Source organism: Eimeria necatrix, genomic scaffold (genome assembly GCF_000499385.1).
Source record: "Eimeria necatrix Houghton genomic scaffold, Enh_scaff166, whole genome shotgun sequence".
Taxonomy (NCBI): domain Eukaryota; phylum Apicomplexa; class Conoidasida; order Eucoccidiorida; family Eimeriidae; genus Eimeria; species Eimeria necatrix.
In genome coordinates, this window is record NW_013652346.1 from 17,501 (window position 1) to 44,029 (window position 26,529).

The 26,529-nt window shown below is 51.7% G+C and overlaps 6 protein-coding genes across 6 annotated transcripts in view; 1 reads left to right on the forward strand and 5 right to left on the reverse strand.

Moving 5' to 3' along the window:
• ENH_00019710 (CAM kinase, CDPK family TgPK1, putative) overlaps nt 1-107 on the reverse strand; it is a gene marked incomplete at both ends in the record, with an annotated part of 1,633 nt that extends 1,526 nt beyond the window's left edge. The window contains one exon of the mRNA XM_013579395.1: nt 1-107. This exon is cut by the window's left edge and continues 685 nt beyond it. Within this exon, the coding sequence (XP_013434849.1) occupies nt 1-107 (107 nt within the window).
• Nucleotides 108-9,384: 9,277 nt separating this feature from the next.
• On the reverse strand, nt 9,385-10,098 carry ENH_00019720 (hypothetical protein; the record flags this gene model as incomplete). The annotated part of the gene is made up of 1 exon (XM_013579396.1): nt 9,385-10,098. One exon carries the CDS (start codon nt 10,096-10,098, stop codon nt 9,385-9,387), a length of 714 nt encoding a protein of 237 aa, XP_013434850.1.
• Nucleotides 10,099-12,193: 2,095 nt separating this feature from the next.
• ENH_00019730 (hypothetical protein, conserved) lies at nt 12,194-13,477 on the reverse strand (the record flags this gene model as incomplete). The annotated part of the gene is made up of 1 exon (XM_013579397.1): nt 12,194-13,477. One exon carries the CDS (start codon nt 13,475-13,477, stop codon nt 12,194-12,196), a length of 1,284 nt encoding a protein of 427 aa, XP_013434851.1.
• Nucleotides 13,478-15,670: 2,193 nt separating this feature from the next.
• On the forward strand, nt 15,671-17,197 carry ENH_00019740 (inosine triphosphate pyrophosphatase, putative; the record flags this gene model as incomplete). Its single annotated transcript, XM_013579398.1, has 5 exons — nt 15,671-15,868; nt 16,240-16,320; nt 16,511-16,551; nt 16,806-16,911; nt 17,126-17,197. The coding sequence occupies 5 exons, from the start codon at nt 15,671-15,673 to the stop codon at nt 17,195-17,197; spliced, it is 498 nt and encodes a 165-aa protein (XP_013434852.1).
• A 1,821-nt stretch (nt 17,198-19,018) lies between these two features.
• ENH_00019750 (TPR domain-containing protein, putative) lies at nt 19,019-22,205 on the reverse strand (the record flags this gene model as incomplete). The annotated part of the gene is made up of 5 exons (XM_013579399.1): nt 19,019-19,084; nt 19,288-19,395; nt 19,829-20,199; nt 20,574-20,895; nt 21,660-22,205. 5 exons carry the CDS (start codon nt 22,203-22,205, stop codon nt 19,019-19,021), a joined length of 1,413 nt encoding a protein of 470 aa, XP_013434853.1.
• Nucleotides 22,206-24,442: 2,237 nt separating this feature from the next.
• ENH_00019760 (hypothetical protein, conserved) lies at nt 24,443-25,135 on the reverse strand (the record flags this gene model as incomplete). The annotated part of the gene is made up of 1 exon (XM_013579400.1): nt 24,443-25,135. The coding sequence occupies one exon, from the start codon at nt 25,133-25,135 to the stop codon at nt 24,443-24,445; it is 693 nt and encodes a 230-aa protein (XP_013434854.1).
• Between the last annotated feature and the right edge of the window lie 1,394 nt (nt 25,136-26,529).

Genomic DNA, 26,529 nt, shown 5'->3' on the forward strand with positions numbered 1-26,529 from the left:
CTGCTGCTGCTGCTGGGCGTGGTGCGCGCAGCGCGGGCCTGCAGCTTATCCCGCAGACTGCGCACCTTGGAGTGCAGCAGATCGAGGTCTCTGGCGTCGTCTTTCATCATGTTGCTGCTGCTGCTGCTGCGGCTGCTGCTGCTGCTGCTGCAGCTGCTGCTGCAGCGGCGGGCTCTGCGTCTGCTGCCGCAGCACAAGTAGCTGTTGCTGCTGCTTCTAGAGGCCAATCTAATGTAAGGGTTTGCCGGGCCGGCAACCACTCATTATGAAGCCTAGGAAAGCCGCATTTGAGGCCCTCCTTGCTGCTGCTGCTGCTGCTGCTGCTGCAGCGGCTGCTGCTGGTGTTGTTGCTGCTGCTGCTGTTGTTGTTGCTGCCGCTGCTGTTTCGCTGGGCAATGGGAGCAGACGCCCGCAGCGGCAATCAGTGTGGGGCTTCCTAGGCCTTTGCTGAAGGTATTTTTGCTGCAGCTGCTGTTCAGGGTCTTTGCTGCTGCTGCAGTCGCCTCTCCTGCTGCTGCTGCTGCTGCAGATGCTGCATGCAGAGGATAAGGTGGGAGAGTTAGGGCCGGACTGTGGCCGCCAAAAGAGGGGGAGCTGCAGAAAAGCGTATTATATTCCAGCAGAAAGGGATTCTGTTTGCTGCAGCAGCAGCAGCAGCAGCAGCAGCCCCATGCCGAGGCCTCGCATGCAGACAACGCTGGCTGCTGCTGCAGCAGAACGAAGCGAGGCCTTTTTCTCCAAATTTTCTCGCTATAAAGCCCCAAAAGAAGATATTTTAACAAAATAATTCATTTAATTCTTTTTTTTCTCCCCAAAAATGCCCCAGGGCCTCCCCCGCGCAGACGCCGCATGCAGCGCCGCCCATAGTTAAGAGCCAACCCCCAGCAGCAGCGTTTTGCTTCCAGTTTGCTGCTGACACAAATCTGCTGCTGCCAAGCCTTTGCTGCACTCGCCTAAACCCTTTCCTCTGCTGCTTCTGCTGCTGCTGCTGCTGCTGCTGCTGCTGCTGCTGCTGCCAGCTGGCAGCAAATAGGGTGCCCCGGGGCCCCCGGAGAGTTGCTGGCTTGCTTGTTAGTTCCTGCTGCACTTGGGACTTGTGCTGATATTGGCCTTTTTCTTTTGCTGCTGCTGCTCTTTAAGCGAAATATTCCACGAGGCAGCAAAGCTGGCGGCCAGGGCTTCCTAGCGAGACCAAAAGCGTTCTTTTTTATTCCAAAAAGCTCTGAAAGTCCTCCAAAAAAAGCCCCCGCGAGCAGCAGCGCAGCGCAGCAGCAGCAGCAGCAGCAGCAGCTGCTGCTGCTGCTGAGGGCATTCTCTGGGCAGCAACTCTCAGAGTTTGGCTTTGCTGCTGCTTCGGAGCCCCAAAGGAAGAAGCAAATAAGCCAAAGAGGCGCCTTTTTACTTTGCCTAAAAGTGACAGAAACTTGGACTTTAAGTGCCAAAAAATAAAACTCTAGACTTCCGAAAACAAAACAGCAAACCCTAAACCCTAAACCCTAACCGTTGACGGGATAGTTCTTGTCGGGGAGAATCAAACCCGTGGGGTCATAACCCTAAACCCTAAACCCCAGGCGTTGTTAGAGCATCTGTTGCCGCGGAGAAACAAAGCCACCGCGCCGTAACCCTAAACCCTAAACCCTAAACCCTAGGCGTTGACAGGGTTTCTTGTCGGGGATAAACAAACCCACCGCGTCATAACCCTAAACCCTTGAATTTAAACATTAACAGGAAAACTCTTGCATGCATTCTGCCCACAGAGGCTGGCTGGGGCCTGCTGCGGTGGAGAAGCAGCTGCAAAGCTTCTTTTAGCAAGCTGCGAAGCTGAGCAGCAGAGAGCAGCAGCTGCAGCAGCTGCAGTAGCTGCAGCAGCTGCAGCAGCTGCAGCAGCTGCGGAAGCAAATTGGCTGAAGGCAGCTGCTGCAGGCGCGGCTACTTGGCCGAGCTGGCTCTTGCTGCAGTTCCTGAAGCTGGTTATTTTGAGCGGTGCTTTTAATCCAGCTCTAGAAGAATAAAAAGAGTTTAAAAGGGCAAAACAGAAATCAGGAAAAATAAAATTTTCTGGCTTTTCAAAAAGCCAAACAAAAGACTTTTAAGCTCCGCCTCACACAGGGGGCAGCAGATGCCTCGGGGCTCCGTCTGTGGGCATTCGCTCCAAAGTGACTTTGCCATTTAAATATTTTTTTATATTTGTTTAAGGATTATTTTGTCCCAAGTCATTGGATCTTTTTGTCTGGTTTTTGAAGAAAGTACTGAATTAAGTTCGGTGCTTTCTTTGCAGGGTCCTTTCGCCGTTTTTTTTGAGAAAGTGTTGAATTAAATTGAATTGAACTGGACAACAGCAGGCTGGTTCGAGCAGGCTTGAGACACAAAAGGTCTCAGCATTTTTCACATTTGTGCAGCAGCAGCAGCTAGTTGGTGTGTTTGTGCCACCGAGCTTCTTGTCATGCGGAAACCCTAAACCCTAGCTCATCAGCTGCTGCTCCCGCAGCAGCAGCTGCCGGGAAACTCCCCTTTGCTGCGCTGCTCAAAGGCTGCAGAAAGCCACAGGGAGCTACTTGTGGCATTCCCGATAAAAAGACTGGCATAGCCGTGATAGCTTCTGACGCGGCTGTGGAGGCATCAAGCTGCTGGGTGATTCAAGCCCCCGCGGGAATAGCAGCAGCAGCTGCTGCTGCTCCTGGAGCTGCTGTTGCAGCTTCTGCTGCAGGAGGTACTGCTGAAATTACTGCTGCAGCAACGAGCCTGCTGCAAAGCCGAAGCTTGGCCGCGCAGCTTGGATACTGCCAGCTACTTCCGGGGTGACGGGGCCCCGAAGAGAGGCTGGGGAAATGAAAAAGTTCAAAAGCAGCACAGCATGCGGGTGCAAGCCACGCCGAAAGGGGCTATTTGAACTATCGCAAAAAAAACTACAAGTTGCTGCTTTTGTGCTGCACAGGCGGGCTGTTTGGAATTGTCCACGAGGGGGAAGTTGCCGGCCCTCAAGGCCGCGACGCCGGCAGCCTACGGCAGGTGAAATGGCTTTGAAATGCGGAGAAAAATAAAATTAAAAAGGCCTTTCAACTCAAATTAAACCAAAAAGCTACAAGGCAGGCTTGAAACGAGTCTGCAGATGGTCTCGTTGCATGCAAAGCTGGGCGCTGTGGACATTTGGGCTGCAGCGCATTCGCCGCTGTAAACAAATACCTCCATGGTATTCCAGAAGAATCCTTTTAGGGCTATTGTTGAAATTTGATTGCGATAGTCCAGAAAAAGTCCTTTTAAGGGGTTTTAATCGCTGGATCTTGTTGCCGATCTTCCGAAAGAATGCCATTTTAGGGCTTTCAGTCGCTGAATTTCGGGAACGATATTTCAGAAAATGTCCTTTTAGGAAGTTTTAATTGCTGAAAATTGAGGTAAGTGTAGCGGCCGTTAGGACGAAGGGCCAGTAGAAAGAAAAATTCTGAAGTCCATTTCACCAACCCGCAGCCTTCAAATAAGATTGAGAATCAGTGGAGAATATTCTTCAGAAAGTGCAGCTGCACTGCAGGGGCAATAACTCAGGGACAAGTCCTTTAAGCCCAGATAAAAATGGGAAAGCCACGAGGCACCAAAGAGTTAAGAAAAGAATAGTTGAGGTGAAGGAGAAGATCCTTGTCCGTAGTGAAGACACGGGGAATAAACGGGAATTAGAACTTCGACTGCTTTGATAAAAAGACAATTGGAATTCGCCGAAGACTTCATGTGAGTGGCCTGACTTCAAAGGCCAGCCTCCACAGTTGTCTTTCCAACATGCTCTGCTTTAAAAGGTGGTGGTTTTGAATTCCTAAGGAGCTGATATATTAGGCCATGGAGCCTGCTGGCCCCAAGCAACGAAAGACAGAAAGAAAGGTACCAATTTTGGGTAGGATTTTGGTCCTTAATGCTCGACTTACTGGCCATGAATCAAACTTGTACAAAAGGCATTTTATTAAAGTTTACCTTCTACGCACTTGCTAATTTCGTAGCTCTTTCCTAAGAATAAACCTCCTTCAGGATAAAATATGCCTGTCTGTTGTTTACAAAATGTGAAAAGTTATGCTTTTAGATTTACGCGCTGCACTGGCCTTCTAGTTGGTTATCTTTGGGTTTCGGGCACTTGACCAGCCCAATAGAAATGTTTAAGAAGTCCCAAATATAGCACCCATAAAAGGCACTCCCAGAAGTATTTGTACTACTTATAAAATGCCTAGAAGAAAGATTTTTATTTCCATTTTGGCGAGACATTTCACTCGGCAGTCACAGAAAAAAAAGCGAAGTCGGAGATTCGCAGCTCTCATTTGATTTGGCTAAGCGTAGCCAGCCCGTAGGCTTTCTCGCAAAAGCATTTAATTTAAATTTTAGAAGATTGTGTTGTTTTACTTCTTGTGAATTCTCAGTAGACTCCCTCGGGGGCTGCAGATGCAGCAAATTGATAGCAGCAAACTACAAGCAGCAAGCAGCAAACATGCAGCAGTTAGGAGTGAAAGGAAAAACCGGCATGTTGCGCAGCAGCAAACTGCTCCAAAAATCTAGCAAAGAAAAAAAAGCAAAGAAGGATTGAATTGGATCAAGAAATGCTCGGAAAAACGGATTTCTTTAGAGAAAAGCATTTTGAAAAGCACAAGATATAGCAAGCCGCAGCAAGAGCCACCAGCTCTTGATGTGCTGCTGAAATAAAGAAAGTGCTAATTGTTTTAGCAGCAAGAAATGCTGCAAAAGCGCCATCTGGTCTGCCCCTGGCACACCCGGATATAATTTACTGGCTTTCCAGGACTGCAGCAGCAGCAGCAGCAGCAGCAGCAGCAGCAGCTTCAGCAGCACTTAAGCTTTCGCGCGCTTGCTGCGCCAATCAACTGAAAAGAAAGGACAGCAAAAGACTTGTAATGAAGCTGAAACAACAAATTAAATCAAACAACAAAACTGTTTTCAAAAAGGGCCGTTCCGGGAATTGAACCCGGGACCTCTCGCACCCAAAGCGAGAATCATACCACTAGACTAAACGGCCATGAGAGTTCATTTAAACAAATGGTGTTAAGCCACACTCTTCAGTTCTTGTTTTAATTCAAAGAAGTTCTTTTTGCAATAAAAGTCCTTTTCTTTATGCTGAGTTGTGTTTTAAGGAGAAGTCCGAAATGTTTCATTAACGTTTAAGAACATAAGTGGATTTTCGGGGTTGACGGAGTGGAAAAGTATCCCAAGAGAAAAGCTTTTTTGAAAGTTTGAAAAGATTTTATCCAAGTTTTACTTTTTTGGTAAAACTGGCCTTCGAGTTATTAATAATGTTTTCTGCATTTTGAGGACTTGGGAAAAAAAAGCACTTTTGCTTCGGAGTCAAACTCCGAAGCAAAAGTACCTTTTTTTTCCCAAGTCCAAAAGTTAAGGAAATGGTGTTGCTGTTGAAGTTCGCTAAAAAGGCTTTAAGCAAAAGATGCAGCAAAGATAATAAAAGAATTAAATTAAAGAGATATTTTTTTAAAGACAAAACAGTGGAAGAAAATAAGAATGAAAGTAAATGAAGTAAAAGCAACAAAAGTTGGCAGCCTTTAAAAGACTTCATACTTTCAAATGCAGCAACTCTTGAGATATAAAACTTGCGGGGAAGTTTTTAAAGTGGGATAAGAACATTTAAAGTGAACTTTTCTTTGAAGACAGCCGCAATTTCTGTAGAATTGCAAAAACTTTAATTTCAAGTTGCTGCTTTTTACTGCAATTTATCTTCATTTAATTCACTGGCATTCTCGAGCCATTTGCATGCGCCAGCCTGCAGCAAAACACTTTAAAGAATCAAAAAAAGAATTTCAAATAAATAAAAATAAAAACAGTTCAGATAAAAGCAAGAAACAGAGAAGCAGCAGCAGCCCATTCAAGTTTACCCTGAGCTAAATAGCCAACTGACTTGAACAGATTTTGAACATTTCGCGGCAAAAAAGGATATTTTCGGAGGCCAAAAAAGCCAGATTTGAATATTTTAATTTAAAATTGTAATAATAATTGCTTTTTAATATTATTCTCCATTAATTGGAGTTCAAAAAAAAGTTTTCCAGAGTCTTTTGAAGTGCCCGGGAAGCCCGGATCCGCGGCGACGGCGCGTTCTTCAGCTGTTTAAACTCAGTAAAAGCATTTTAATTTGTTTGTAGAATTAATAAATTAAAATTAATTTTTTAATTTAAAAAATATAATCAAAAGTAGCACCGCATGGTTTCGATCCATGGACCTGGGGGTTATGAGCCCCCCACTCTCCCACTGAGCTACGGTGCTGTGGGAGCCCCCCCAAGCTTTCCCCTGCAAATATGAAGTGGCTAGGGTTTAGGGTTTAGGGTTTAGGGTTTAGGGTTTAGGGTTTAGGGTTTGGGCAGCGTAGACTCCAGCAGCAAATGCACAGAAATGCGTAGAGTTGGGGGACGCATTTTTGCAAGTGGAAATACTTGTGAAGAGTTTTGAATTATTTTAAGAGAAAAGTAAAAGTTGGAAATTATTTATTGAATTATTTGAAAGAAAAAAATAAGTTGGAAATTATTTATTTAATTATTTGAAAAACAAAATAAAAATTAAAAGTTAAAAGTCTTAATTTTGAAACAGTTTTGGCAAATTCGGTTAACTCCATTAACTTGGAAAAACTGGAAAAGAGCTAAAAGTTTTTCTTTTTTAATTTATTTTAATTTTGAACTTCTGGAAAATAAAATTCTTTTTATTTTATTTTTTAAAATTAAAATTTGAAACTCTTTCTATTTTGATTTCAGTGGACTTCCAAATTTGGAAATTTCAAATTTTTCAGTTTGATTTTTTAAATTGAAAGTTTTCAATTTTAAATAAAGTTATTTTCATTCAAAAACAAAAGCTACAGCAAAGAAGCAGCAGCAGCAATGAAGCAGCAGCAACAAACAAGCAGTAGCAGCAAAGAAGCAGCAGCAGCAAAGGAGCAGCAGCAGCAGAGAAGCAGCAGCAGAGAAGCAGCAGCAGCAGAGAAGCAGCAGCAGCAGAGAAGCAGCAGCAGCAAAGAAGCAGCAGCAGCAAAGAAGCAGCTGCAGCAAAAAAGCTGCTGCAGCAAAGAGACAGCTGCAGCAAAGAAGCAGCAGCAGCAAAGACGCAGCAGCAGCAGAGAAGCAGCAGCAGCAAAGACGCAGCAGCAGCAGAGAAGCAGCAGCAGCAAAGAAGCAGCAGCAGCAAAGAAGCAGCAGCAGCAGAGAAAAAGACGGGCAGCGCCGCAAGAACAGCTAGAATTAAAAATTAAAAAAGGAACTTTTGTTTGAATTGTTTTATTTATTTAACTATTTAATGCTTTGAATGAATAAGTCTTTTAATTCAAAAAATGAAAATTAAATTTATTAAAAGCTGCTGGCATGCAAAAGAAATAATTCGCAGCAGCAGCAACAGCTTCTGCTGCAGCTGCAGCAGCAGCGACAGCAGCGAGAGCAGCAGCAGGCCCGCTGCTGCAGCAGCAGAAGCAGCAGCAGTAGCCGCAGGAGCTTCAGGCTCGCTGCTGCAGCAACAGCAGCAGCAGCAGCAGCAGCAGCAGCAGCAGCAACGCAGCGGCAGCACCTGCAGCGTCAGCTGCAGCAGCAACTGCAGCAGCAACTGCAGCAGCAACAGCAGCACCCCACAGACTCCCAGCCGGCCCTTCTAAACAAAAATATAAAAATATAAAAATATAAAAATATAAAAGACAAAATAATCTTCATTGGGGCCCCTGTGGGGCCCCTGTGGGGCCCCTGTGGGGCCCCTGGGGGGCCCCTGGGGGCCCCTGAGTGTGGGGGCCCCTGGGGGCCCCCGGGGGGCCCCCTGCAGCCAGGGGCCCCCCGGGGGGCCCCCCTTGAAGTAGACCCTCCCCTTGTGGGCTGGACTTTCGGTTTTTGTTGGAAATAAACTTTATTGAATTAAATTTGTATTTATTTTGTTTTATTTTAATTCTTTTTAAACAAAGAAAGACCCTTTGGGGGCGGGGGCCCCCCGGGTTGTCTTGGCAGCCTGGGGCCCCAGGTCACCGCAGCAGCAGCAGCAGCAGCAGCAAGAGCAGCAGCAGCAGCAAACTGCAGCAGCAGCTTCTGCTGCTACTTATGGCTGCAGCAGCAGGTAGAAGACGCGGGCTTCCGCAGCAGTTGCAGTTAGATCTCGGGACACATGAGGCGCCCAACTTGCAATTTGCTGCTGCTGCCGCTGCTGCTGCTGCTGCTGCTGCTGCTGCTGCAGCGCGGAGCTGCATTTAGACGCTGCAGCAGGCCGCTGCTGGGGCTCCCCGCAGTCCCGCACGCACTGCCCCACGGGCCACAGCGCATGCAGCAGCAGCAGCAGAGGCTTCAGCAGCAGCAGCAGCAGCAGCAGCAGCACGTGCAGCAGCAGCAGCAGCTCATCTCCGGGCCCCCCTTATTTCTAGCTCGGCCGTTTCCTCGAGGCGAATCCTCGCCCCTTCTCAGCAGCAGCAGCAGCAGCAGCAGCAGCAGCAGCAGCAGCAGCAGCAGCAGCAGCAGCAGGAATGTGCCGGGGCCTTTATCTGCATTAATAGACCAATTAGCTTCTCTTAAAGACCCAAGAGCCAGGTAACTGCAGCAGCAGCAGCAGCAGCAGCTTTTACAAAACCACAAGGGGCCCCTGGGGGCCCCCCTGGGGGCCCCTGCGGGCCCTTGGGGGGCCCCCAGGGGCCCCCCAGCAAGGGCCGCGGGGGCCCCCTAAAAGGGCCCCTGGGGCCCCCCAGGGGCCCCTCAGGGGGTCCTGGGGGGCCCCTCAGGGGGCCCCTCAGGGGGCCCCCCAGGGGGCCCCTCAGGGGGCCCCCCGGGGCCTCAAAAAGGTCTTGGGGGCCCCTAAGGGGCTCTGTGGGCTTTCAGGGGCTTTTTTCAGGATTTTGTTTAAGCAGCAGCAGCAACAGCAGCAGCAACTTTGCTGCTGCTGCTGTTGCTGCAGCTGCTGCTGCTGCTGCTGCTGCTGCTGTTGCTCGTGCTTCAAGACCTGGGGCTCTGTTATTCGCGCTGCCGCTGCACAAGCTCTCTACCGCTGCTGCTGCTGAACTTGCTGCTGCTGAACTTGCTGCTGCTGCTGCTACTGCTGCTGCTGCTGCTGCTGCTGCTGTTGCTGCTACAGGATGCAGCACTTGATGGCCCTTGGGTCAACTGCGCAGCGCCTACACCCTCGCTTGAGGACCCCCGCAAACAAAGTCCAGGTGCTGCTGCTGCTGCTGCTGCTGCTGCTGTTGCTGCTGCTGCTGTTACTGCTGTTGTGCATGGCTCTGCTCTTGCTGCTGCTGCCGCTGTTGCTGCTGCTGCTGCTGCTGCAGCAGAGGCCTCTGAGTGGTCTTGTGATGCGCAGGGCTGCATAAGTGAGGTGTATGTACATTGCACTCCCCGCCGCAGCAGCAGCGGCGAGCTGCTGCTGTTCTATGAAGGCGAATCAAGTCCGTCACTGCTGCAGCAGCAGCAGCAGCAGCAGCAGCAGCTGCTGCTGCTGCTGTTCGCTGCTGCGGGTGTTGCTGTTGCTGTAGCTAGCTGCTGCTGCGGTTGCTGCTCTGTCGGGCTGCTCTGGCTGCTGCTGCTGCTGCTGCGGCAGGTGGTGTTCTGCGCGCCCCTTTGGTGCTGCTGTTTCCATTTGCTTCTTGCTGCTGCTGCTGCTGCTGCTGCTGCTGCTGCTGCAGATGCAGCTCTGACAGCCGGTCTGCTGCAGCTGCTGCTGCAGGGCCTGCGCGGCAGCAGGCCGTCTGAAGTACTGGCGCTGCCCACAGACATTTTGAAGCGAGCCAATCTGCAGCAGTTTGTTGCAATCAGGTGCTGCTGCTGCTGCTGCTGCTGCGTTTGCTGCTGCTGCTGCTGCTGCTTTTGCTGCTGCTGCTGCTGCGCTTTCTGCTGCTGCTGCTGCTGTGCTTGCTTTGATTGTCATGGCTGCTGCTGCTGCGTGTGTAGCTGCCGCCGTTGTTGCTAGGAGTGTGGTGCCTGGAACTGCTGCCCTTGCTGCTGCTGCTGCTGCTGCTGCTGCTGCTGCTGCTGCACCCCCAGCACACTTGCTGCTGTTCTTGCTGTTGCTGTTTCCGCTGCGGTGTCGTTTGCCACTGGTGGTGCTGCTGCTGTTGCTGCTGCTGCCGCCACTTTGCTTTTGCTGCTGCTGCTGCTGCTGCTGCATTTGCCTCCCGCAGTACGGCTGCTGCTGCCGCTGCTGGCCTAACTACACTTACCTTTGCTGCTGCTGCTGCTGCTGCTGCTGCTGCTGCTGTGCTCTGCAGCCGCATGAACGGCTTTGTCAACATATTACGGAAGATGAAGCAACAAGCAGCAGCAGCAGCTGCTGCTGCTGCTGCTGGTGCTGCTGCTGGTGCCGCAGCAGCACAACCTTAGCCAACGTAGGGCAACGCCAATGCTGCCTGCTGCTGCCGTTGCTGCTGCTGCAGCAGCAAACGTAGCATTACCGCATTTGTATTACGCATTGACGGACAGCAGCAGCAGCAGCAGCAGCAGCAGCGGCTGCTGCTGCTGCAACAACAATTTCTTTTTCTTTCTAGTTTTCGCCTCTCTTGTTAACTACATTGCTTCCTTTAGTCTTTTGCTGCTTCCCTTTGCTGCTGCTTCTTTTTGCTGCTGCTTCTTTTTGCTGCTGCTTCTTTTTGCTGCTGCTTGTTTTGCTGCTGCTTCTTTTTGCTGCTGCTTCTGCTGCTGTTTTGTGTCACTTTTGCTGCTCTCCTTGTCTTTCTTTTGCTGCTGCTCTCCTTTTCTGTTTTTGTCATTTTTAATTTCTTTTTAACTTCTTTTATTTCTTTTAATTTCTTTTTAATTTCTTTTTAACTTCTTTTATTTCTTTTAATTTCTTTTTAATTTCTTTTTAATTTCTTTTTAATTTCCTTTTAATTTCTTTTCTCCCATTTGCATTCCAACACCTCAAATTAATTCATAAAAACAAAATAAAAATTAAAGACAAAAATAAGAAAATAAATAAAAATAAAAACCAAGAAAAATAAATTGAAAATAAAAAGTAGAAACAAATAAAAAGACATAAACATAAATACTGACACATAAAAGAAATGAAAACAAAAATAAAAACAGAAAAAATAAATTCGGAAACAAAAATAAAATTAAAAATAAAAAGTCAAAATTAAAATGAAAGTAAAAATGCAGAGGGTAAATAAAAACAGAAAATAGAAAAGTAAAAATTGAAAAAAAATTAAATGGAAAGCTTAAAAGAAATAAATTCAAAATATTAAAAAAGTAAAAAATAAAAATCAAATAAAATAGAATTTAATGAAAATAAATAAAATGAATAAAAGTGAATGGAGACAAGCAAAAATAATAAAATAAATAAAATAAAAATAAAAATAAATGAAGATAAAAGTAAATAGAAAGAAATAAAAACAAATAAAAGGAAATAAAATAAATAAATGCGAAAAGAATTAAAAATAAAAATAAAAATAAAAAATAAAAAACTTCATGAGGAAGTTGCTGTTCAGTTTTTCTCTCTTTGTCTCTTTTTGTTTCCTTTTTGATTCTAATTTAAATTTAATTTAAATTTAATTTAGATTTAAATTTAATTTAAATCAAATTTAAATTTAATTTAAATTTAAATTAAATTTAATTTAAATCTAATTTAAATTAAATTAAATTAGATTTAAAATAATTTCAAACTCCTCTTTTATTTCTTTTTCGTTTTTGAGCCGCGGAAACAAAAGACAGCAATTGGCCCTAACCCGCGAGGGTTTAGGGTTTAGGGTTTAGGGTTTGCAGCCCTAGGGTTTAGGGTTTGCAGCCCTAGGGTTTAGGGTTTAGGGTTTGCGGTTTAGCTACAAACGGCGCTGTTCTACCAGCAGCACGCTTCCCTCTCCACGCTGCGCTGCTCGTTGCAGCAGCAGCAGCAGCAGCAAAAATAGCTGCAGCAGCAGCAGCAGCAGCTGCTGCTGCTGCTGCGGCTGCTGCTGCTGGCGGCTGCTGCGCTGCAGGTATAGCACTAAAGTCATTACGAAGCGACCAGACCTCCGTGCTGCTGCTGCAGCAGCAGCAGCACAAACTAGCGCTGCAGTTGGCGCTGCAGCTGCAGCAACAACTGCAGCAGCAGCTGCAGCAGCAGCAGCACAAACTAGCGCTGCAGTTGGCGCTGCAGCTGCAGCAACAACTGCAGCAGCAGCAGCACAAACTAGCGCTGCAGTTGGCGCTGCAGCTGCAGCAACAACTGCAGCAGCAGCAGCAGCAGCAGCATTTGCTGCAGCAGGCTAGCCGGCAGCCTTTGCTGCCGCCTACACAAATCGGGGAGCAGCAGCTGAGCCAGCAGCTGCTGCTTCAAAGGCAGCAGCAGTTTGCTGCAGGGGCACAGCAGCAGCAGGATACAGCTGCTGCTGCCACCCATAGGGCCCCGCAGCAGCAGCAGCAGCAGCAGCAGCAGCAGCGCTTTTCTCTCTCGCCAGCGCCATGAAAAGCGCAGACATCCCGGCATCAAAATCCGAACAAAAGTTCTGCTGCTGCTGCTGCTGGTAGTGTCCTGCTGCTGCTGCTGCTGCTGCTGCAGCTGCTGCAGGGTCCTGCTGCAGGCGCTGCTGGAAGTCCCTCATCAGATCCCCGCTGCAGTTGCTGCTGCTGCTGCTGCTGCTGCTGCTGCTGCTGCTGTCGTACCAGATCCACCGCCACAGCCACGGGAGCCCCGTGCAGCGCAGCAGCAGCCTTGCGAAGTTTCCTGCTGCTGCAGCAGGGCCTTCTGCTGCGCTGCTGCAGTTTGCTGCTGCCAGCAGCAGCGCAACAGCAGCAAGCCCCGCTGCTGCTGCTGCTGCTGCTGCGCGTGACCAGTGGTTCGTCAAGTCATCATAGTTGTGGCTGAAGTTGTGCAGGCGGTGGGGTGTACGTACAGCAGCGTTAGCTGCTTCGGCGAGCTGCTGCTGCTGCCGCTGCAGCGCCTGCTGCTGCAGCAAAGTCAGCCGCTGCTGCTGCTGCAGTGAAAGCGCATGCAAGCAGCAGCCTTTTTCGTTTAAACTTTCCACCATGGATCTTATTGCTGCAGCAAGAGCCCCCACCCTGCAGCGCGCCTCATCAATGGCCGCGCTGCTGCTGCTGCTGCTGCTGCTGCTGCTGCTGCTGCACTTGCTGCTGCTGCTGGCGTTCGTCCACAGCATGCGCCGCAGGCGGTGCCCGATGCTGCTCTGCTGCAGCTGCGCCCACGCAGCAGCAACAGCAGCAGCAGCAGCTTCTGGAGTCTCCAGCAGCACGAGGCTGGGGTGCTGCTGCTGCTGCCGCTGGACCCTGAGCTGCAGCAGCTGCAGCACGCCGCGGCTGCCGTCAGCAGCAGCAGCAGCAGCAGGGCCGCCGAGAGAACTTGCTGTTGCTGCTGCTGCTGCAGCAACTCCCGTGTCCGACAGCAGCGGAGCAGCAAAAAACACTGCAACAGCAGCAGGAACCTCCAGCCAGCCCTGGGGCTCAGCGCCAGCAGCAGCAGCAAGTCTTGCTGCAGGCGACAGCTGCAGCAGCGTGGAGGAAGCAGCAGCAGCAGCAGCTGCTGCTGTCGCCTCTGCTGCTTCCTGAAGGCTCTCCATCAGCCAGCGCCAGCCCCTTGCTGCTGCGCTGCTGCATGCAGCAGCAGCAGCAGCAGGAAGCAGCAGCTGCTGCCAGCCAGCAGCTGGTGCGTCTGCTGCTGCAGTCCGGAGCCCCGCGCCCCCCGCAGCAGCAGCAGCCGCCGCACCCGGCCGAGCAGCAGCAGCAGCAGCAGCAGGACCTGCTGCTGCTGCTGCTGCTGCTGCTGGAGACACCACCCCCGGGCGGCGAAAGGGGGGCTGCTGCTTATCATAAGCAGCATGCTGCTGCCAGTGCAGCAGCCGCTGCGAAGTCAGCAGCAGCAGGAAGACGAGCTGCAGCAGCAGCTCGTCGTGCTGCAGCTGCAGCAGCTGCAGCGGCTGCTCGTGCAGCTCCGCCAGCTGCTGCTGCTGCTGCTGCTGCTGCTGCAGCGGGGCGCCGGCCTCGCGGCGGGCCAGCAGGCTTCGGACGCTGTAGGCAGTTTGCTGCTGCGGCGTCAGCTGCTGGAAGTCTGCTGCTGCTAAGTCCTGCAGCAGCAGCTGCTGCGGCTGCAGCAGCAGCAGCAGCGTGGGAGCCACAGCAGCATAGCATTCCCACAAGAGCCGGTTGCTGCTGCTGCGGCGGTCCAGCTGCAGCAGCAGCTGCTGCAGCCGCCCCACAACTGCCGGCAGCGGCGTGTTTGCTGCTCGCTCTCTCAGCGCAGCAGCAGCAGCAGCCCTGCTGCTGCTGCTGCTGCTGCTGTAGCTTCTGCTGCTGCTGTAGTTCCTGGGGGCGGGCTGCTTCTTGCTGCTGCTGGCGCCCGGCGCTGCTGCTGCAGCGGGCGGCAGCTGCTGCTGCAGCAGCTGCTGCTGCAGGTGGCTGCAGATGCGCAGCAGCAAATAGTGGTTCAAGAGGGGACTCTGGAGATGCAGCTTGTCTGCTGCAGCAGCAACTTTCAAATAGAAGAGGCAGCGGCGCTGCCGCAGCGGCGGCAGCAGCAGCGCAGCACCGTCGTAGCAGCAGCAGCAGCAAAGCGGCAGCAAAGACACCGGGTTCGAGCCCCCCATCCAGGTGTACGTACACCCCGCGCCCCACAAAAACACGGCCGTGCTGCGGCCCCGCAGGGGCCCCCAGCGCTGCAGCAGCAGCGGCAGCAGCTGCTGCTTAAACCATCCCGAAGCCATTCTCCTGCTGCTGCTGCTGCTGCTGCTGCTGCTGCTGCTGCTGCTGCGGCTGCTCGGCAGCGGCAGCAGCGGCGCTGCGGAAGCAGCAAAAGGCTGAAGAAGGCTCAGAGCATCGCAAGGTGACTTCGCGCAGTCGCTCTGCCCCCAAACCCTAAACCCTAAACCCTAAACCCTAAACCCTAAACCCTAAACCCTAAACCCTCGCCGCGTCTCAAAGCGGCCGCGCCTCCCTGACAGCCACCGCAACCGCCGACTGCACCTCTTTTACTGGCAATTTCTTTTGAGCAAAAACTGAAAAAACTCATTAGGGTTTAGGGTTTAGGGTTTAGGGTTTAGGGTTTAGGGTTTAGGGCTTGCAGCTAGGGCGCGCTGCTTCCCGCATGCGCCGGGGCTGCGGCGCCACTGCCGAAAAAGGGCCTTCTTCGCGTTTAGGGTTTAGGGTTTAGCGCCTAGGGTTTAGGGTTTGGGGCCTAGGGTTTAGGGTTTAGGGTTTAGGGTTTAGGTGCGCGAGCCTTGTCTGCACTAGCCAGCCTCCGTGTCTGCGGCCCCCGCGGCCTGCCACGAGTCCGGGTCCTTCTAGGGTTTAGGGTTTAGGGTTTAGGGTTTAGGGTTTAGGGTTTAGGGTTTGCAAAATGGCGCGAGCAGTGGTTTTCTTCTGCACTGGAAACCAAAACAAATTAAAAGAAGTCCAAAAACTTATGGAAGGAGTTCCTGTGGAGTTCCGCGCACTCGATGTTGACTGTTCGTAAACCCTAAACCCTAAACCCTAAACCCTAAACCCTAAACCCTAAAATCCACTCCCGGAACCCTAAACACTAAACCCTAAACCCTAAACCCTAGGAACGTTTATTATGGAGGCTCGAGTGTGTAGGTCCCGAGCCGTAAATATTTGCTGCGGTGACGGCCCCAGCGGGTCCCCAAAACCCTCGAATAGGGTCTAGGGTTTAGGGTTTAGGGTCTAGGGTTTAGGGTTTAGGGTTTAGGGTTTAGGGTTTAGGGTTTCTGCACAGTGCCGGAGATCCAGGGGGAGACAGCAGAAATTTCGAAGGCCAAATGCCGGGCGGCTCTTGCCCAGCACCGCAGCAGCAGCAGCAGCAGCAGCAGCGACAGCAGCAGCAGCAGCAGCAGCAGCGACAGCAGCAGCAGCAGCAGCAGCAGCAGCAAACTGCCGGAATTTGTGTTTACGGAGGACACCGCGCTCTGCTTCAACGCCCTTGGAGGCCTTCCAGGCCCTTATGTGTCAGTTCTAGGGTTTAGGGTTTAGGGTTTAGGGTTTAGGGTTTAGGGTCTAGGGTCGAGGGTTTAGGGTTTACGAAGCAGATGGAGCAGCAGCAAAGTCATGACGCAGGGACGTTGCAGAGGCAGCTGCTGCAGCTGCTGCTGCTCTCATTGCTGCTGCTGCTGCTGCTCTCATTGCTGCTGCTGCTGCTGCTGCTGCTGCACTTATTGCTGCTGCTGCTGCTGCTTGTGGTGCTGCAGCAAATGGTTTTTGAAGAACTTGGGGGCTGCTGGTCTCCCCAAGCTTCTTGCGGGGTTTGAGGTAGGCCTTGCTGCAGCGAGCCGCAAACCCTAAACCCTAAACCCTAAACCCTAAACCCTAAACCCTTGTTTTGGCTTTGCAGGACAAAACTGCGTACGCCCTGACCAGCATCTGCATTGCAGACTCAAGCGGCGCTTTGCATCTTTTCGAGGGCCGCTGTGACGTAAACCCTAAACCCTAAACCCTAAACCCTAAACCCTAAACCCTAGGCGTCCAGCAGAGGGCCCGCGCGTAGTGGCCACAGCCTCCAAAAGAACGCGATAACGCTTTGAAGCTTGCTGCTGCTGTTGCTGCTGCTGCTGCTGCTGTTGCTGCTGCTGCTGCTGCTGTTGCTGCTGCTGCTGCTGCTGCAGGGGTCAGTGGTAGAGCCGCGAGGGAAGACAACATTTGGCTGGTGAGCGGAGGCTGCTCTGCGAATAAGCCCTAAGAGTTTAGGGTTTAGGGTTTAGGGTTTAAGGTTTGGAATTAGGGTTTAGGGTTTAGGGTTTAAGGTTTAGAATTAGGGTTTAGGGTTTAGGGTGAAGTGGATGGCTTTGTTTGCCGGGGCTGCCTCCCCTCGACCGCGGGAGTGCCCGGAGCGAGCACCGGATTTAGGGTTTAGGGTTTAGGGTTTAGGGTTTAGGGTTTAGGGTTTAGGGTTTTGTGCAGGGACTGCATCTTTGAAGAGAAAAGTTCCAAAAAGACTTTCGGGGAAATGACGACGGAAGAGAAGAGCAGCGTCTCCCACAGAGGCCGGGCAATGAAGCAGCTAAAAGTAAACCCTAAACCCTAAACCCTAAACCCTAAACCCTAAACCCTAAACCCTAAGAAAACCCGAAACCCTTAAACCCTAAACCCTAGTTCCGAGTTGTTGGCTTTTGTTGCTGGCTGCGGCGTGAGCTGCTGCAGGAGTTCTTGCTCAAGGTCACCGCGTAAAGCGCGAAACCCTCTTGGGGTTTAGGGTTTAGGGTTTAGGGTTTAGGGTTTAGGGTTTGAGTCCAGCGAGTCACTGGAAGGGGATCAGCCAGCAGCTGCCCGTCTACTACCTGCAGCAGCAGTAGGAGCAGCAGTTGCTGCTGCTGCTGCTGTTGCTTCTGCTGCTACCGTTTACTATCTGCAGCAGCAGCGGCAGCAGCAGCTGCTGCTGCAGTGCAGCAGCAGCAGCAGCAAGCTAAGCCTAGTCTGGATCGCAGCTGCTGCGAACTCTTTTCTTTCACTTTGAAATTGAACTTTCAATTTTCATCTTGTCTAATCTTATTGAGAGGATGAGGGTTTAGTCGAGGGTTTAGGGTTTAGGGTTTAGGGTTTAGGGTTTGTAGTAACTCTGCTCCTGCTGCAGTGAGCGCCACTCTTGGCATTACTAACTGCTCAACTTAGGCTCCAGGGTTCAGAGTTTGATGCGAGGGTTTAGGGTTTGAGGATTAGGGTTTAGGAATTAGGGTTTAGGGATGAGGGTTTAGGGTTTAGGGTTTAGGGTTTAGGGAGCTCGCGGCGGCCGTTTAGTCTAGTGGTATGATTCTCGCTTTGGGTGCGAGAGGTCCCGGGTTCAATTCCCGGAACGGCCCTTTTGCTGCTGCTGTTGCTGCTGCTGCTGCTGCTGCTGCTGCTGCTGCTGTTGCTGCTGCTGCTGCTGTTGGTGCAGCAGCTTGTGGCGCTGCATCTGCTGCTGGCCAGTTCGCCGCAGCAGCTGAAGCTGCAGCAGCAGCAGCAGCAGCAGGCTCTACTGCTTTGTGCTGCTGCTGCGGGTGACCATTGGTCCACTGGACTGCAGCAGTTCAGCAGCAGCAGCAGCAGCAAGAGCTGCTGAACGGGCTCTGCGTAAGGATTCGAAGCGAAAAGGGTTCAGGGTCTCGGTGGTTTGCAGGGGTCTCTAAACCCTTTTTTAGGGTTTAGAGACCGCTGCAGACCAGTGGAGTGACCAGTGGTCCGGTGACCCTGAGGGTTTTGAAAACCTTCCAGAGTTTAGAAGAACAGAAATGCAAAATTAAGGCATTTGAGCCCCGCTAAGAAGTAGAACTTGAAAGTGAATGGAAATACAGATTTATTTAATTTAAATAAATTAAATTAAATGATTTTAAATCTCAAAAACGCAATTTGGGGAAAAAGAAAAGAAGACAAAGTCGCAGGTGTACATACACCTGGGGGCTGCACTGGAAAATTGAAGCGGCCTCGAGTTTGCTCGAAATGAAGTGAATTTTGAATTAAATTGAAGACAAAAAGGCATTTAATTTGAATTTAAATGCATTTAATTCAATAAAAGAGCATTTAATTGAAAAAAGAACTTAATTTGAAGCAAAAATGAAAAATTCGAAAAATTCGGTGATGCAGCAGCTCGCGGGTTCGAACCCCGGCAGCAAACTTTTGCTTCTTTTCAGTTCTGAGTTGCTGCTGCAGTTTTGCTGCTTCTTTTTCTCTTTTTTCTCTTTTTTTATTTTTGTGTTTTCAAAAGATAATTAAATTCCTAAAAAAGAGTAAAATCCGCAACTTCTGACCCGATTTCATCGCGGGAAGCTCTGGCAGAAACCGCCTAAACCCTAAACCCTAAACCCTAAACCCTAAACCCTAAACCCTGAGCACTAAACCCTAAATCCAAAAGTCTAGACCCTAGATCCAAAACCCTAAACCCTAGATATACGGCCCTATGCGCTTTATTCAGAATCCTAAACCCTAGAATCAAAACCCTAAGCCTTATATTCACAACCCTAAACCCTAGTTCCGAAAACCTCAGACCTAAACCCTAAAACCTAAACCCTAAACCCTTAAAGCAGCAGCAGCTCAGCCTGCTGGAGAAGGCAAAGGGGACCCTTCCACTGACCTATGCTTTGGGCTCAAGGGTTTACAAAAAACCCTAGGGTTTAGGGTTTAGGGTTTAGGGTTTAGCTCTAAAACTCCAGCTTCTCTATGCGCGCGTCTCTGATGAAAGCCTCGTGGCTCGGTGTGCCCTTCACCTGCAGCAGCAGCAGCAGCAGCAGCAGCAGCAGCAGCAGCACCAAGGCCCTTAAACACCCTCAAACCCTAAACCCTAGAGCCTCGACCATAAACCCTAGCTCACGAGGATGTGGGATGCAGCAATCCAGCAGCAGCAGGGCCTTTAACACCCTCAAACCCTAAACCCTAAACCCTAAACCCTAAACCCTAAACCCTAGCTCACGAGGATGTGGAATGCAGCAATCCCAATAAAGCGCTTCGAACGCTCCAAAAGAAGAGCCAGCGGAAGACCCATTGGAAAGCTCAGCAAAACTCCCCCTGGCAGCCCGCACTGCAGCAGCAGCAGCAGCAGCAGCAGCAGCAGGAGCAACAGCAGCAGCAGCAACAGCAGCAGCAGCAACAGCAGCAGCAGCAACAGCAGCAACAGCAGCAGCAGCGAAATATGTGAGAACGTGCACCACTTGCGGCAGCCACGCCAGCAACTGAAGGCGCAGCACCGCCGGCAGCAACCCCATACAGCAGCAGCAGCAGCAGCAGCAGCAGCAACAACAACATGACACCAGCAGCACCACTTCTAAGCAGCAGCAGCAGCAGCAGCAGCAGCAAAAGCAGAAGCAACTCAACAAGCGACAAAGGAAGAAATAGCAGCCACGCAACCAACAATACCATCCGCAGCCCAAGAATCAGCAGCAGCAACAGTAGCAGCAGCAGCAGCAGCAGCAGCAGCAGCAGCAGCAGCAACAGTAGCAGCAGCAGCAGCTTACCTCATAATAAGCTACAAGATTTTCTAGCACATATTTCTTTTCATGGTCCCAAGAAGGAAACTCTGTGGCTTCCCCCTCCGCCTCCATCCTCGGCTGCTGCTGCTGCTGCTGCTGCTGCTGCTGCTGCTGCTGCTGCTGCTGCTGCTGCATGAGTGTGTACTTGGAAGGGAAGATTGTTTTGAGCTGCTGCAGCAGGGAAAGCCTCTCGTCTGCTGCTGCTACAGCATCCGCTCTTGAGTATTCATCCAGCAGCAGCAGCAGCGGCAGCAGCAAATAGTACTGCCCGTTTAGGGGCTCCAGGTGTACAGACACCTCGGGCACTTGTGCTGCTATCTCCGCCAGACCACCCGGCACCCCACAAACCCTCACGCCTGCAGCAGCAGCAGCAACAGCAGCAGCAGAAATCGTGGCAGCAGCAGCAGCAGAACGGCAGCAGCAGCAGGGGTAGCAGCAGCAGCAGTGCAGCAGCAGCAGTAGTAGCAGCAGCAGCAGCAGCAGCAGCAGCAGCAGCAGGTGACCAGTGGACCACGCCGCAGCAGGCGCAGATACCAGTCACGCGGAGGAAATAAAGCAGCAGCAAAAAGCAAAAACCGAGAAGATAAGAAATTAAAATAAAGAAAATAAAAAACAAAATAAAAGAATAAAATAAAAATAAAATAAAAAGAAATTAAAAAAGAAAATAAAAAAGAAAAAGAAAAAAGAGAAGGTGGAAGCAAAGGAAGGACGGGGTGTACATACACCCCACCCCTCTTGCTGAGAATTTCTTTTGGGGAAGGCAGTTTGGGTTTTGCTGCTGCTGCTGCTGCTGCTGCTGCTGCTGCTGCTGCTTTGCGCTGCTGCTGCTCCTTGTGCAGCCGCTGCGCCTCTTCCAGCAGCGCCCGCAGCTCCTTTTCTGCTGCAGCGTTTCCTGCTGCTTTTGCTGCTGCTGCTGCTGCTGCTTCTCCGTCTGCTGCTGTTGCTGCTGCTTCGGCTTTTGCTGCTGCTGCTGCTTCCTCTGCTGCTGCTTCTGCTGCTGCTGCTGCTGCTGCTTCCTCTGCTGCTGCTTCTGCTGCTGCTGCTGCTGCTGCCTGCAGCCCCATAGAAGCAAAACGCTCAGCTTGTGCGTACAGCTCGAGGTGTATCGACGCCTTGGACCCCCGCAGATACCTGACAGCAACCGAATTAGGGTTTAGGGTTTAGGGTTTAGGGTTTAGGGTTTAGCAGGAGGGTTCTGCGAGGAGCGCGTCTAGGGTTTAGGGTTTAGGGTTTTGGCGAAACTCTGTCTGCGGGCTTCTGCGCGGGCTGAGAGGGCTCTGGAGTGCAGCCGCAGGGCGTAGGGTTTAGGGTTTAGGGTTTAGGGTTTACGCCTTGAGGTTTCTGGGGTTTAGTTTGATGGCGGCCCTGCAGCTGTCTATACACCGCAGCAGCTCGCCACTCATTAAGTAGCAAAGCGCCAAGTTGGAGTGCAGCAGCGAAAGTTCTTTTTTGTCATCTATTCCTTGTTCCAAACCCTGAAAACAACCATTTAGGGTTTAGGGTTTAGGGTTTAGGGTTTAGGGTTTAGGGTTTAGGGTTTGCGGCTTGCGGCTGCGCTGCGCACTCACGGCGGCTCGAAGCCTCCTCAGCGCCGCAAAAGCGACCCTGGGGCACTCTCGAGGGTTTAGGGTTTAGGGTTTAGGGTTTGCGTTAGGGTTTAGGGTTTAGAAGCCCGGGTTTCGGGTCTGCGGCAGGGCCTAGGGTTTGCGCCGGGGTCGAGGGTTTAGGGTTTAGGGCTCGCTCCCGCGTCCGCCCCGAAGGCCGGCCCAGGGTTTAGGGTTTAGGGTTTAGGGTTTAGGGTTTAGGGTTTGCGGACGGCCTGGTAGGCCTGTTGTGCGTTGAAGAGTTGGCGTTTGAAGCTGGCGGGATTTGCTGCTCGTTTTGCTGCTGCAGCAGCAGCAGCAAAGCGGTTTCCGGTGTCTCGACACCTGGCAGCCACAGTGTGGGGTGTTTCGCCCTCAAAAGCCAACAGCTGCAGCGCATGCAACTGGGGATCGGAGCTGGGATCGTCTGGGATCGTCTCCAGGAAAAGGGGGCACTCCAGGTCTCTGTACTTCGCCTCCAGGAACTGCAGGTAAGCAGCAGACACGGACCACTGGTCATCCTCTTCTGCTGCTGCTGCCAGCTGCTGCAGCAGCAAACCCGGGTCCCGCGGACCCGCTGCTGCTGCTGCTGCTGCAGGCGCTGCTGCTGCTGCTGCTGCAGGCGCTGCTGCTGCTGCTGCTGCTGCTGCTGCTGGCGCTGCTGCTGCTGCGCGAGGGGCGGCTGCGCCGGGGTCACCTGCTGCTGCTGCTGCTCGAGGCGCTGCTCCTGCTGCTGCTGCTGCTGCTGCAGCAGCTTCTTCTGCTGCTTCTTTCGCCATTTGAAATAAAATTAATTAAAATTTAATTTTAAATTAAAATTGATTAATTCAAAAACATAAATTTAGTCGCGGGGGCCCCCGGGGGCCCTCGTCCCAAGGAACTGCTGCGTGGGGCCGAGGGTTTAGGGTTTAGGGTTTAGGGTTTAGGGTTATTCAGCAGAATTAAAATGATAATTGCCATTTAAATTATTTAATTCAAATCCAATTCTAATATTATAACACTTCTTCTAAAGTGCAGCAGATGCTCGCGGGGTCGGGGCCCCACAGGGGCCCCCCAAGGGCCCCCTGACCCTTTGGGGGCCCCCAGGGGGCCCCCTGGGGGCCCCTGAGGGGCCCCTGAGGGGCCCCTTGGGGGCCCCCTGGAGGCCTCTTTAGGGCTTCTTTGGGGCCTTTTAAAAGCCCTTTAGGGCCCCTTGGGGGCCCCTCTGTGGGGCCCCAGGGGGCCCCCTAAGGGCCTCGTGAAGAAGCCATAAGGGCCCCGGAGGGCCCCTGCGTTGAGCCCTCGAGGCTCTTTGGGGCCCCCTGGGGGCCCCCTGAGGGCCCCCTGGGGGCCCTCGGGGGCCCCAGGAGGCCCCTGGGGGCCCCTGGGGGCCCCCGGGGGCCCCTGGGGGCCCCTATGTAGGCTTTAGGGTTTGTGGGGCGCCAGGCGTTTGAGACAGAAGCAGCAAAAGCTGCGGAAAGAATTTAATTTTATTTAATTTAAATAAATAAAATAAAACTTTTAATTAAATAAAATTTTTCTTTATTGCTGCGCTGCTAAGGAGTTAATGGGGATTCGTCTTTAGGCAGAAGCAGCAGCAAAGGAGGCAGAGAAAAGGAGATGTGCTGCTGCAGCACAGCAGCAGCTGCTGCTGTTGCGGCAACGGCGGCATGCGAAGCAGACGAGGTGTACGTACACCTAAGCAGCGCAGCAGCAGCAGTTCATTGTTCAACAGCAAAGACAGAAATCTATCTAAACCCTAAACCCTAAACGCTAAACCCTAAACCCTAAACCCTAAACAAAAACATGCAATGGAATTCGTCCTTTTGACTTAAATGACAGTCTAAATTCCCGGAGTCGTGGCAGCAGCAGCCGCAGCAGCAGCAGCAGCAGCAGCAGGTGCAGCAGCAGCGACTGCTGCTGCTGCCGGGGTGTACGTACACCCCAGGCGAAGGCGAACAAAGGAGGAAAATGACAAATTACAAAAGACAAAACATAAAAGCAAAGAATAAATAATAAATAAATAAAAGACATTGTTATTTTATTCATTTGGAGCTACGCAAACAAAAGCAAAAAGCCCAAAAAACAGCAGCAGCAGCACGCGCCGCTGAGGTGTACGTACACCCCAGCGCTTCAAACAAATCCAGGGCCTTTCAGCAGCAAAAGAACAAACGCGAGGACAAGAGCAGCAGCAAACTGCCGCACGAAACGCAGCAGCAGCAGCTGCTGCAGCTGCTGCAGCAGCTGCTGCTGCAGCTGCTGCAGCTGCTGCTGCAGCTGCTGCTGCTGCTGCTGCAGCAGCTGCGCAGACACTCCACCGGCCTTCTGTGCTGCTGCTGCGCTGTACGTACACCCCAGGCTCCCCGCAGCGCCGCAGCTGCCACTCATATGCATGCAGATATTTATATTTGGAGAAGAAATATTAAAAGTGGAAAAGCATTTTAATTTAAAAACAGAAATGGCACTTCAGCAACTACTCATTGCACAGAGCTCGGGTGTACGTACACCGCAGCACCCGCCGGCGTACACTGCGCTGCTGCGCCCTAAAAAGCTGCACCCACAAGGGCAGCAAATTCAGCAGCTAGCCAGCTAGCTAGCTAGCTAGCTAGCTAGCCAGCTCACTAGCTGGCTAGCTCACTAGCTAGCTAGCTAGCCAGCTAGTTAGATAGCTAGCTCACTAGCTAGCTAGCGGATGGAGAGAAGGAACGGCTAGCTCTGCTGCTGCGGGCAGCTAGCTAGCTGCTGGCTAGCAGTTTGGCTAGCTAGCTAAAAGCAAGCGGGCTAGCTAGCTGCCCATTGGCTGGAGCTAGCTAACCAGCTAGCTAGCTGCTCACTGGCTAGCTAGCTAGCTGGCTGGCGGCTGGCTAGCCAGCTGGCTAGCTAGCTGCTGGCTAGCTAACTGGCTAGTTAGCTAGCTAGCTGCTGGCTAGCTAGCTAGCTGGCTAGCTAGCTAGATAGACGCTGGCTAGCTAGCTGCTGGCTAGCTAGCTGGCTAGCTAGCTAGCTAGCTAGCTAGCTGCTGCCTAGCTAGCTGGGCCTAGAGAAACCGGTTGTATGCTTCTGTGCTTCTGGCCGAAAAGTCAGCTAGCTGCGCATCTTCCGGGGCTTCTCTGCTCATTTTGCGGACAGTCCTTTGGTCGGGGAAGCTTGCTGCTGCTGCTGCTGCTGCTGCTGCTGCTGCTGCTGCTGCTGCAGCTTTTGAAGGGATCTCGGCGTCGCTGGCCACTGTCTCCTCCTCGGTGTCCTCGCCTGCTGACTCCTGCTGCTGCTGCTGCTGCTGCTGCTGCTGCTGCTCCTTCCTCATTTTGGCTAACAAAGAAGAGGTCTTGCGGGGCAGCAGCAGCAAACCGGTGACGACGCCCATGGCCTGCTGCAGCAGCGGGGCTCCTGCTGCTGCTGCAGTTGAGCCGCTGCTGCCTGCTGCTGCAGCGCCGAAGCCGGAGACCAGGGGAGTTGCTGCAGCACCTGGGACTGTTGCTGCTCCTCCTGCTGCTCCCAGGCCGGCGCCGGCGCCCGCAGCAGCGGGAGCTGCTGCAGCAGGAGCAGCAGCAGCTGCTGCAGTGCCTGCTGTTGCCGGCGCTGCTGCTGCTGCTGCTGGCGCGCCTGCTGCTGCTGTCGCAGTGGGGCACCAGGGGCACCAGCCGCCGCAGCAAGCCGTTCCTGCTGCAGTAGAGCCCCCTACAGCCCCCCCAGTCATTGTGGCAGTGAGAACGGTGAGCCCGTGGGGCATTTTCGTAAATTTTGAGTTTAAAATGCAAAATAAAAGATTAAATAAACAAATAAAGTGGAAAAATGGAAAAAATCGGAGAAGTCGGCGCCGCCGGAGGCGCGCGAGCAGCAGCTGACGAGGTGTACAGACACCTCAGATCACCAGCAGCAGCAGCTACGCTCGACGGACGCCTCGCGCAGCAGAGTTGCGATCAAACCTCAAATTAAACACTTTTCTAAACACTTTCCGAGTTTTTAAAAGAATAAAAGACAAAAGTAACGGCACTGCTGCGTCGGCAGGGGCTCGGCGGCGCGGCTGGGCGGCTCAGGTGTACAGACACCTCAGAGCACGGTCGTCGGCGCCTGGGGGCGCGGGGCCAAAGCCCGCCAGAAAACGCTAAAATGGAGTTTAAATGCCACTTAATTGCCATTTAAATCATTTAAAAATGCCTTTTGAGGGTTTTCCGCCTTTTTTAGCGGCAACTTCGCGCATTCCGGAACCAGCGCCAGCCAAGCTGCGCATACACCGCAGCGTTCGGGTGTATGGTCAGACACCCGAACACCCCGCCTCCGCCGCCCTGTCTTATTCATTTATTTTATTTATTTCTTTTTTTGAATTCAAAAAGGAATTCTTTTTGGCTTTTGCAGCGCCGAAGACGGAGAAAAGAATCTCCTTTCAAATGGGCAGCAGCAAAAACGGCCCGGCAAACCCGCCTCAGCGTCCCAGCTGCATAAATTCGGAAATAAAACGAATTAATTAATTAATTAAACAACAAAATTATCATTTAATTAATTCTAAATAAATAAAAATGATTATTCGAAATAGTTCTTTGCTGCTGCTGAACTCGCGCTGTACGTCCACTACAAACGGGACCGCGAGACGCCTCAAATTACACACGCGTGCTGCTGCTGCTGCTGCTGCTGCTGCTTCTGCTGCAGCTGCTGTTATTGCTGCTGTTGTTGCTGCTTTCGTTGCTGTTGTTGCTGCTGCTGCTGCCGCCGCTGCTGCTGCTGCAGCTGTTGCTCTTGTTGTTGCTGTTCTTGCTGCTTTTGTTGCTGTTGTTGTTGTTGCTGCTGCTGATGCTGCTGCTGCTGTTGCTGCTGCTACAGCTGGCAGCCTAGCGCCCCCCGCCGAAGAGGGCAGGCAGCAGACGAGCCAAGGAGCGGAGAAAATTAGGGTTTAGGGTTTAGGGTTTAGGGTTTACGGACACCACAGGGGCGCCGTCCTTGCCAGCAAAAGTAACTTTTCATTTTTTGTTTTCTTTCTTGACAAGTCTGCCGATTCACCGGCAGTAAATCCTAAACCCCAAACCCTAAACCCTAAACCCTAAACCCTAAAGATCTGGCAGAGAAAATGCCAACGCAAATAAACAAACAGCAGCTAAACCCCATCCCCAAGAGCCCCACTCTTTCTCT